At 36.5% G+C, this 10,677-nt stretch overlaps 2 protein-coding genes across 2 annotated transcripts; both read right to left on the bottom strand.

Annotated features, from left to right (window-relative positions):
* Positions 1-4,347: 4,347 nt before the first annotated feature.
* Positions 4,348-7,794, bottom strand: LOC113313208. The gene is made up of 6 exons (XM_026561947.1): positions 7,657-7,794; positions 6,767-7,024; positions 6,349-6,654; positions 6,167-6,271; positions 5,788-6,069; positions 4,348-5,097 (listed from the first exon to the last, which is right to left on the bottom strand). Exons 3-6 carry the CDS (start codon positions 6,604-6,606, stop codon positions 4,711-4,713), a joined length of 1,032 nt encoding a protein of 343 aa, XP_026417732.1. The 5' UTR covers positions 6,607-6,654; positions 6,767-7,024; positions 7,657-7,794; the 3' UTR covers positions 4,348-4,710.
* Positions 7,795-9,416: 1,622 nt separating this feature from the next.
* Positions 9,417-10,677, bottom strand: LOC113313683. Its single transcript, XM_026562477.1, has 3 exons — positions 10,350-10,677; positions 10,197-10,270; positions 9,417-10,080 (listed from the first exon to the last, which is right to left on the bottom strand). The coding sequence occupies exons 1-3, from the start codon at positions 10,621-10,623 to the stop codon at positions 9,925-9,927; spliced, it is 504 nt and encodes a 167-aa protein (XP_026418262.1). The 5' UTR covers positions 10,624-10,677; the 3' UTR covers positions 9,417-9,924.

Here is a 10,677-nt window from a genome sequence, read left to right as displayed (position 1 = left end):
TGAATTAAGGCTTTCTCCGTCGTCCCAGTGCTTGGGTTTAGCTCATCATAGTGACATACCTCTCAAAATATTTTATTAAGCTCAATTGGTGTTTACAATGAAGAGAAAATGGAGAAAAGGGTGAAAATCGGTAAACTGCAACGCTTATAAGCGTTACTGAACACAGTTACAAAGAACGATAAAAGAGTGCTGCTGTTGTCTGCGTAGCTGACTACGACCCACAGAGACCGGTCGTTGTCACTGTTGGGGAACGACTGTCTTTGGCCGTCTGTTCTTCGTGTTCTTCCTCTTCATCAATGGCAGCAGCAGAAGCAGAGAAAAATGGTGATTCTCCCTCTGCAGCCTTCTCTCCCCTCCTCCCAACTCTCGACAGCCTCTCTACTAAACCCAAGGGGTCCTTTTATACCCAACAGGTGCGTTTAATCTCGCCATAACTCGAGATAATCTTCATTATTGCCGCTGTCCAAAAATAGGGAATAATTGCCAAAAATAGAAGATTCTTACGTACTCTTGCTTCATGCACACTCCCAATTGCCTTCTCCACGCCTCAGCACTCGTCCAATGCTAGTAGAACTCCTCCATGCACACAAGAACTTCACTTTTGCTCGTGTTACAGTACACGTGCTCTGTTTTGGGTGTGTGAATCATCACGCGTTTTCCAGCCAATTCCGATCAAACCCACTGCCCAAAATGTGTTCCTTAACCTATATCACATCTCTTTATCAAATTTCAGCCATTGAATCGACCTACAACTCCTTCATTTTCTCGATCGAAATCTCTCCTGAACTGTGAACATTTTCCCGCCAATTTTCAGAATTTGAATTTTGAAGAAGGGTGTCCCCCTATCCAGTTCTGGGGTGCGAATAGCAGATGCCTTGGGGGGGACCTGGGGGTGCCCCTTAGTAATTAGGTTACCCCTTATCCAAACTTGGGAGTCCGAATAACACGTGTCCTCCGGGTGCCAAAATCAACTTTTCGAGCCGAATTTTCCAAAAATATTTATTTCCAAAAAATACCTACAAATACATAAAATAACAAAATTAGTACAAAATCGAATGCCAACAATATATAGTATTGAGATCAAATTAGACACAAAAATGTGTCTATCAAAAAGCCACATGGAGGAATGACATGAGCATCACGTGGTCGTGGTACCAGTTCCCACGTATTAGTTTTCAACATAGCATGTACTCATCTTTCATGGCAGCATTCCAGTTAATGTCCCTAAGAGCATATAGGTGGGAACGAGGGATTGGAGAAATATGACGTAGGGTCTGGACATGCAGATTAAGACGGTTGATTGGACGAAAAATGCCGCGGGAGGCACGTGTGGTAGGTCGGGAGGGAGCAGATGGAGCAGGTGATGAAACTGAGACAGTAGGTGATGGACACGACATAGGTGGTGGAACTGACTCAGTTGGAGAAGGACGCACAACATGGCGAGAAGTTGATTCAGTGTGATAAATTGACGTTGTGACAGATAGGGGACAACTCCGGCGATGGGGAATGTATTGGGTAGGAGATTTTGTAGGCGGTAAAACTGTAGGTTGGTTTTTAATGGGGGAAGAAGAGGCAGACGGGTAGGAGAGAGTATAAAAAGGATTTATTGGTGAGGGAGAATACTCTGTATTAGAGGGGACGTTTGTAGGAGGACTGTTGAAAGGAAAAACTCTTTCATCAAAAGTTACATGATGAGAAAGAATAATTTTGTTTGTGGAGAGATCAAGGAAGCGGTAACCACGGTGGTTTGGAGGAAAGCCAAGAAAGACACATCTAGTGGAACGAGGAAAAAGTTTATGAGGAGTTGTGGATGAGAGATTTGGATAGCAAAAACAACCAAAAGTACGGAGATGGTCATACGTTGGTTGGCGTTGATAAAGAATAGATACCGCTGAGTTATGACGGAGGACTTTGGTGGGTAGAATGTTATGGAGATAAATAACCATATAAAGAGAGTAAACCCAATATTTAGGGGGAACGGAAGCGTGAGACATAAGGGTGCGAATGATGACATTGACACGACGAATCATGCGTTCGGCCTTGCCATTTTGAGAGGAAGTTTGAGGGCAAGAGAAACGAAAAACAAGGCCATTATTACGAGAAAAAGTGTGGAAGGAAGAATTGTCAAATTCACGGCCCATGTCGCATTGAAAACATTTAATTTGACGTTCAAATTGAGTTTGAACAAATGAACGAAATTCCATGAATTATTCATAAACTTGGGATTTAAACTTTAGTGGATAAACCCAAAGATAGTTGGTAAAATCATCCAATAATATAAGATAATAACGGAAACTGGTCTCTATGTTTAAAGGAGAGGTCCATAAATTACTGTGAATGATATCAAATGGCGCAAAAGTAACGGAATTTGATTCATAAAATGGTAATCTAAAATGTTTACTGACTTGACATGAATATAAAAGTTTAGAAGACTGATTCTTATTTCAATGAATAGAATTTTTGGTACGTAAAACATCTAAAGTATCTTTGCCATGATGGCCAAGACGAGTATGCCAAATATCTGGCGAGCAAACAACAAGAGATATGGGGGAAGACTAGGACGATTTTTGAGCTGGTACGACAGAGTTGGTGATAGGGTAGAGCTCCCCGGAACTATTACACCGAAGGATAATCCTCCTCGAACTCAGATCTTTCACAGAAAATCCAGACGGATCAAACTCAACAGATACACGATTATCAGTGGTGAACTTACGAACAGAAACTAAGTTTTTGATAATATCGGGAACAACAAGAGTATTTTTAAGTTAAAGAGTGCGAGAAGGGAGGTTGATGATCTTAGTACCACTAGCGGTAACTGGAATGATATTTCCATTTCCAACTAAGATAGACCATACAATACTAGATGCGAGGTAGCACCAGTATCCATGTAGAAAGCATCATCGGGTTGTTGTAGATGCATAGAACTATATGCCTCAGCAATATCTGTGAGTTGCAGTAGTTCCATTGCCATTGATTTTAATGGTTTTGAGAAGATAGGATCGTAGGGGGCTGATACCATCTTGGATTTTGATGATAATTTCCTTAGTGATTTTCGTTCACAATGGTTCTTATTATATAAAATAATAGTATCTCTTTCGGGAATACAAAAGTTATGGCGGAGATAATCTCCTCATTACAATAGTTATTACCGGAAATATTCTCCTTGATGAAAATAAGGAAAACAGGATAATATATTCTCTAATACTCAATAAAAAGAAACTTCAGTCAAGAAGATTTTTTTTTTTTTTGAGGAAATGAACAAGCTTACGACTAAATTCACATTGGAAGAGGAGGAACGGATATTATTATGGACACCAACTATATGGGAAATCAATGGCCTCATCATTACGATCTGTAGATGGAAACTACACCAACTTGTAACTCTAAGGAGAAGGATCAATGCAAAGAGAGTACGATGCAAAGTCAAAATTCTGCTACGGTAAAATCATGGAAGTGGAATGTTACACTAAATTTACCCAGTAGGAGGTTATTATAATGCGGTTAAATGGATATAAATAAGAGGTTATGGTAGAATTCAGATACTTTTGCAATGATCGACAATGAGTTAAGGGGTTCGAGATCAATCTCAGTTGAGACTCTGTCCATTAACATGTCCAGTAAGGTGCATTTTTTCAGGATTGCTGTTAAGGGAGAGTTTGATGATATCCCGACAGTTTTATTAACAAAAATATATGGTGAAAAGCTGACATTGACTTTGGAACGGGACACTAATTATTCTCCTAAACTGGAGGTAACAGAATTTGAATATTGAAGGAAAGTTCATGATTTTGACTTCAAACTGAAGATTTTATGTCGTCTTTGAATTATTCTGAAGATTTTTTTTTTTGAACCTTTCATTAGGCAATAACGCAAAATATAATCTAATTTCCCTAACTAAAGTAAATAATTATATATAGGATGTTATATAAAGTATGAGAATTTTGGCTAACTCTTAAAATCCATTAGAACATTTATGCTAACTATTCATGCTAACTCTTTGATTTCATTACAATATTTATGCTAACTATTTATATTTTACACTTCATATTTACTTTGTAAGGTACATATCAGGTTATAACCATTGCTAACTATTTCTATTACTATTAAGATGACCACTAAACAGATGACATATGTCTTTTGGTTCCTGGAAAAGTGTGTCAGATCTGACTACCGGAAAATATTTTCCGGCAGTTGGACCTGTCATTTTCGATCACCAGACCTGCCATTTCCGGTCACCGGGTTTAACAGTTACCGGTCGACGGACCTGAAAGTTTCTGGTACCCATAAAATTGCTTTTTAATTTACATATCATCCATAAAAAATTAAAATCACAAAAGTAAAAGGATTGAACACAGGAAATATACAATATATATTATGAAATCATATCCATTACATACAAGGAGCACAAAGTGACTTCATACAAAAGTAATTATGCAAAACATCACAAAAAGTGTAAGTCAAGAAGTTTCCGTGTGCTCCTCAAAGCAAAATGCAAGATATGTCTCCACTGCACAAAAATGTAGTAACTCAAGAAGTTTTCATTCACAACCAGCGCCTCCATTGCTCAAAAAGTAGTAACTCAAGAAGTTTTCATTCACAACCAGATTCCATACGCCTCCACTGCACAAAAAGTAGTAACTCAAGAAGTTTTCATTCACAACCAGACTCCATACGCCTCCATTGCACAAAAAGTAGTAACTCTAAAATTTCTCATTCACAACCAGACTCCACAAAATCCATACGCGACACATGCCAAACTACCCATTCTTTTGCAACAAACTGTTTCAAATAATAGCAATCATCACCTTGAGGACTGTCAGGTACAGGACAATTACCATCCTCAGTCGTCTCAAGACACACCTTCCTCTCATCTTCATACAACAAGACTCCATGACAGTACTCTCCTTCTGTCCCATACATAACATGACCTGTGGCAACAGTTTCCCTTTTTCTCTTGTAAAGAAGCACCAACTGATTTCCATTAGGATTTTCCATACCAACAGTACCTGGGTTTCTGTTGCGATCAGGAAATTTAATATCGTTGTGGCCAGCAGAATGTTGGTTTTGTTGCTGCTTTGCCATAACTTGCATCACAACCTAACAAATAAAACAATTAGTTGCTTATGTGTTCATCTCCAACAGATAAGAGACAAGAGATTAATGTAAATAAAGTTGTAATATTAACTTTATATGACTGGTACGAACATAAACATGTATTGGATAATGAAAAATAGATAACTAAACAAGACTCATCATTATCAGGTACGAACATAAACAAGAAATACATTGATAACAACTCAAAAAAATAAAATCTCTTTACAAGGCAATAAATCCCTTAAATAAGAAAGCATCCCCGTTAAAGTTGAAGTACGTGCAAAAGTAGAAGAGGCGACTCCAACTTCCATATAGTTTTTTTGTAATGCTTCAAAATAAATCTAATTTTGGTTTCGTGGATCTATTAATCTAAAAGAAACTCAAGCCAGCTTGCATTATTCACTTGGAAATTGAGGCCACAAAAAAAAATAAATTATGTTTCAATCTTGCATATATATCAAAAGGATATCCCAAGGAAGGAAAGAAAAGGGACGTCACAGTACTATATGTTTCTTCAAAAGCATCCACCAAAACATAAATTTTGAAATGTGTAGTGTTTGATAAGTACCCTGCAAACGTTATCATGGGTAAAGATATAGTTGCAACTAACTAATGAACTTATCCTTGTTGACTGATGTATTATGAGCATTAAGATATAAAAAATAAAAACAGAACTAGTAAATGAAAGTTCACATTGGTGATCAGTTCAGTATGTTTTTGCAGTAGGGCCTCGTCCATATGATCGGTCCTTGGTGCATTACTGGTTGGGGTTGTTTTTGCTGCCATAACTGCAGTTGCAACACTAGCATATAAGGCTTGCTTTTTTGACAGAAGTGGAGAATAGCCCAACAAACCAGTTATGCGATTGTCAGGTCCAAAAACTTCTACAATTTCATCGTTCTGAAAGTCTAAAGCGGATATCAATCCTGCATCGATTAGCTCCTTCCTCTTAGCTCTAGCGGCCTTTACTTGTTCCTTTTAACATACATTAAATAACATGTATTAATTTCAGAAGTAAACAAGCATGCAACAGGTGAACTAACAATTTCATTCAAGAACGAACTATACTCACGTATTTCTCGACAGCTGAAATATTGATTGTTCCATCTTTTCCAACATGTCCATCCATCCAAGCAAGCCCTCGTGCAGCCTCCACTACTAAACCTTCCTTTTTAGCCTGTACATACATTATATGGGTAAGTATAAAAAAATTGATATTAAACTAGTGCAAAATGGAATATATGATGTACTTACGAGCTTGTGGATTTTATTTGCATACGACTCTCGACCACATGTGTGATGTAAGGTCCTCTTCTTTTGGTTTTCTGCATATTTTTCATGTTTTTCCTTAACACCAGGTTTGCTTTCATTCTCAACAAAAACTTTCCACCAGTTAGTGTCATAATCATCAGGACATGCATCTAACTTCTCTTGCATGGTGACTTTGCCTAGGAGAGGACCATTTCTTAAATCATATTTAAATTTCCTAAACTTTTTTGGAAGAGACCGCATAACACTTGGCTTGGCCAAATGATTTGGCACATTGAATTCGAATTCTTGCTGAAATAAACAACTTTCAAGTCAGCAAATCAAGAGGACTCAAGAAGCTATCCAACCATTAAAGTAACTCTAAACAACCGGAATAGAAGAACAACATGTTTAGACTAAATACCGTTAACTTAAACTACACATCATCTTTGTAGTTATCTGGAACCTTTGTCCAACTCAAGTATTTCACCGGAAAATATACTCGGACAAGTTTGCCAGCCCGAGTAGCTAATTTGTCTACATTTTCACCAACAAGTAGCCCAAACTCATCTACATTTACCATCAACTTTGGCTTAACAGCAACATTATCTTGAGTAGTTGAAGAAGTATAAGCAGATTCACTAGTTTGAGATGAAGAAACGTACGCTTCAACGGTTTCCATCTGCATCGATACAAAAGAAAACTATAAGAACCATATGCTCGTAGACTATAAGGTTGTTTCCTTTTGCAGAAAATATGTCAAATACTTGTATGTAATACTCCTAAATTCAAATAAAAACTGAAGCAAGTATTGTACATACGAAAAACAGGGTAACAATTCAATTTCTTAAACTATATGCATCATATAATGGTTATCAGTATACGAAAAATGAACTAAATCTTATCTACCTCTGTCCATTTAAGATGTGTATACAATATACAGAATCTTAATGTATAAATACAAAACGCTCAAAAAAAAAAACATACAAGTAAACAAAATTGAAGCAAATAAGGTGAATACATATTTGACTTATCTCTAACATGAGTGTAAAGAATGGAATAATGGCTAAAAACACATTCAGATAGGATACACCATGTTGAATATCATAGCCTTATTTCCAATAAATATTTACGAAGTTCTAGTTAACCATAGAAGGATAGACAATCACTCTAACCAAGGTCAGAAAGTATAAAACCCCTTATCAAAGATCCTATTGCAAATCACACAGAAAACAAGTTGTATTAAAAAGGGAAAAAAAGTAAAAAATCACAAAATCAAAAACTAGCAAGAGATTCAGAGGTAGATTCACAAACCTTTGAGCACAACGACTCCCCCAAATGGACTTCCAAACTAACCCTAAGAAGGAGAATTAGAGAAAAATCAGTACCAAAAATTGATAATATAAAATCCTAAATCAAAACCCAAAACCAGTTTTCATGAAACCCTAGTACCAGAAATTGATAATATAAAACATTGAAACTGATAATCGAAATTGATATTGAACTAAAACTAACCAGATTAAGAGATACAGCGACTGTGAGAAATATGTGGTTGAAACTTTAGCCACGTTAATAAAATCAGAACCGTTTATCTTTATTACCCCTAATCGATGGTCAATAATCCTTTGGTTTAGCTCATACGGATCCATGGAGGGTTAAAAATCAAGGTATTCTCTTCATACGGATCGCACGATTCAAAATTAAGCAAACAAGATTAGGATATTTCGTCGGATAACAAGGTCGGTCTAAATTATAATCGGGAATCCATATTTAGCACGAGACTAAAGAAATAGAAGCAAGTGCACAAAATCGGCAGATTTCGAGTTCCTCATCAGTTTCTGAGACTCGAATCCGATTTTCTTATAAGCTTCGGATATTTCGTTGGATAACAACACATAAACTTGGTCTTGAAGACGATATCAGATTGAAATGTACTTGTCTATACCAAATAGATTTAGGTGTCGGATAACAAGGTCGGTCTAAATTATAATCGGGAATCCATATTTAGCACGAGAATAAAAAAATAGAAACAAGTGCACAAAATCGGCAGATTTTGAGTTCCTCATCAGTTTCTGAGAATCGAACCCGATTTTCTTATAAGCTCCGGATATTTCGTTGGATAACAACACATAAACTTGGTCTTGAAGACGATATCAGATTGAAATGTACTTGTCTATACCAAATAGATTTAGGTGTCGGATAACAAGGTCGGTCTAAATTATAATCGGGAATCCATATTTAGCACTAGAATAAAGAAATAGAAGCAAGTGCACAAAATCGGCAGATTTCGAGTCCCTCATCAGTTTCTGAGACTCGAATCCGATTTTCTTATAAGCTCCGGATATTTCGTTAGATAACAACACATAAACTTGGTCTTGAAGACGATATCAGATTGAAATGTACTTGTCTATACCAAATAGATTTAGGTGTCGGATAAAAGGTTGGTCTAAATTATAATCGGGAATCCATATTTAGCACGAGAATAAAGAAATAGAAGCAAGTTCACAAAATCGGCAGATTTCGAGTTCCTCATCAGTTTCTGAGACTCGAATCCGATTTTCTTATAAGCTCCGGATATTTCGTTGGATAAAAACACATAAACTTGGTCTTGAAGACGATATCAGATTGAAATGTACTTGTCTATACCAAATAGATTTAGGTGTCGGATAACAAGGTCGGTCTAAATTATAATCGGGAATCCATATTTAACACAAGAACAAAGAAATAGAAGCAAGTGCACAAAATCGGCAGATTTCGAGTTCCTCATCAGTTTCTGAGACTCGAATCTGATTTTCTTATAAGCTTCGGATATTTCGTTGGAGAACAACAGATAAACTTGGTCTTGAAGACGATATCAGATTGAAATGTACTTATCTAGACTAAATAATAGTTTTCAAACTTGTTTAAAGCCAATGAAACCTATATTTTTACATAATTATAACGTCTTAACTCTTCCAAAATTTCCATTAAAGAGATTTTATCAAGTAAGCAAACTTATTTAATGAAAAACTAAAGAGATTTCCAAAAACAAAACCAAACTTAGAATAAGCTTACAAGCAAATTTATTTAATCAAACAAGTGTATTTACTGAATTCTGAATGTATAAAACTAGTTACAATTTTGGTTAAGACAATTACAATGTAGTTATTCTCGTCTTCTTGGCACCATTCTTGGTCTCTTGGCACCATAAACATTAAGCAAACAAGCCAAATGAGGTTCATCGACAAGAACGTCTTGAAAGCTGCCGGGACTAGGCTTTTTAAGATCGTCTACCTTTATCGTTAGTCCCTTTGGTGAAGGAATAACAACCCACTGATCAAAGCTTTTCAAACCTTTGGAGTTAAAAACCTGGATAGCCTCTTCAACTAGAATTGCTGGTTCGTCATACATTTTACTGGAACTTCTCATACTGTTCAACTTTACCAAAACCAAGTTGGAATCTGGACAAATTTTGATTCCACTTCCTACCTTCACCCAGTCACAGTAGAACACAGTCTCATGAAAAGTAGTATAATCTAATTCTAAGATTTGGTTAATCACTCCATACCACTTTGAAAGGTGAGTTTCAGGAGATGTATGCCTCTACGCAGACATCACTATCTTGAGTATCATGGTCTTCTTCATAAATCTAGGAGAAAACATAAAACCATTTACGCGATATTTTATAAACTCTGTTGCTCCAACAGGACCTTGCGCCAATCTCCACAAAACCGAATCTGTTTTTTTCTCTTTCACTAGCTATACAAAATGAAAATAACAAGTCAACCAAACTTTAGCTATACGACCCGTATTCCAGTTTTCCATATAAGGTTTCCATATAAACATAATGTAAAAAAAATGCATATCAGCCATACCTTTTCAACCAACCATGGAATAAACTTTGTTTGTGTTTCTACCTCATCCACTGTGACCTCCTTACCAGTAGAACCTAAGACGGGTAAGAGGGTGTCACAAAACTCCCTAAAAATAACATAAACGATATTATTATCCAAACAACATTTATTTACTTCTCTTAAGTCTTTCACCAACGCGAAAGTGTCTCAGCACCAGGAAAGGTTCTTTCGTCTGCTTTGGTCCAAATTTCCCTTGTTTGACTTTGAATCTTGGTGATTTACATTGCGGACAACTTGTTGCATTTTCATGCTCTTTATAATACAAAATACAATGGTTTGGGCATGCATGAATAGCCTTACATTTCATACCCAGACCTATCATAATCAACTTCATCTCCGTGTATTTACTGGGTAACGTATTTTCTTCCAGTATCCACCCTTTTATCATTTCCAGCAATTAGGTCACACAATTACCTAATATTCCAAACCGTTTTTTTTTTTT

This window comes from Papaver somniferum, chromosome 9 (assembly GCF_003573695.1).
Source record: "Papaver somniferum cultivar HN1 chromosome 9, ASM357369v1, whole genome shotgun sequence".
NCBI lineage: Eukaryota > Viridiplantae > Streptophyta > Magnoliopsida > Ranunculales > Papaveraceae > Papaver > Papaver somniferum.
The sequence above is the reverse complement of the archived record's forward strand: the minus strand, read 5'-3'. Positions and strand labels throughout refer to the sequence as shown.

Excerpts from the sequence above, each read along its gene's own strand:
- LOC113313208 (XM_026561947.1), bottom strand. The coding sequence starts at position 6,606 with ATGCGGTCTCTTCCAAAAAAGTTTAGGAAATTTAAATATGATTTAAGA. Across the intron at positions 6,272-6,348 it reads CAAATAAAATCCACAAGCTC|GCTAAAAAGGAAGGTTTAGT; the intron begins GTAAGTACATCA and ends ATGTATGTACAG. Across the intron at positions 5,098-5,787 it reads ATACTGAACTGATCACCAAT|GTTGTGATGCAAGTTATGGC; the intron begins GTGAACTTTCAT and ends TTTATTTGTTAG.
- LOC113313683 (XM_026562477.1), bottom strand. The coding sequence starts at position 10,623 with ATGATAAAAGGGTGGATACTGGAAGAAAATACGTTACCCAGTAAATAC. Across the intron at positions 10,271-10,349 it reads TGGTGAAAGACTTAAGAGAA|GTTCTACTGGTAAGGAGGTC; the intron begins GTAAATAAATGT and ends TACCCGTCTTAG. Across the intron at positions 10,081-10,196 it reads TTCCATGGTTGGTTGAAAAG|CTAGTGAAAGAGAAAAAAAC; the intron begins GTATGGCTGATA and ends CATTTTGTATAG.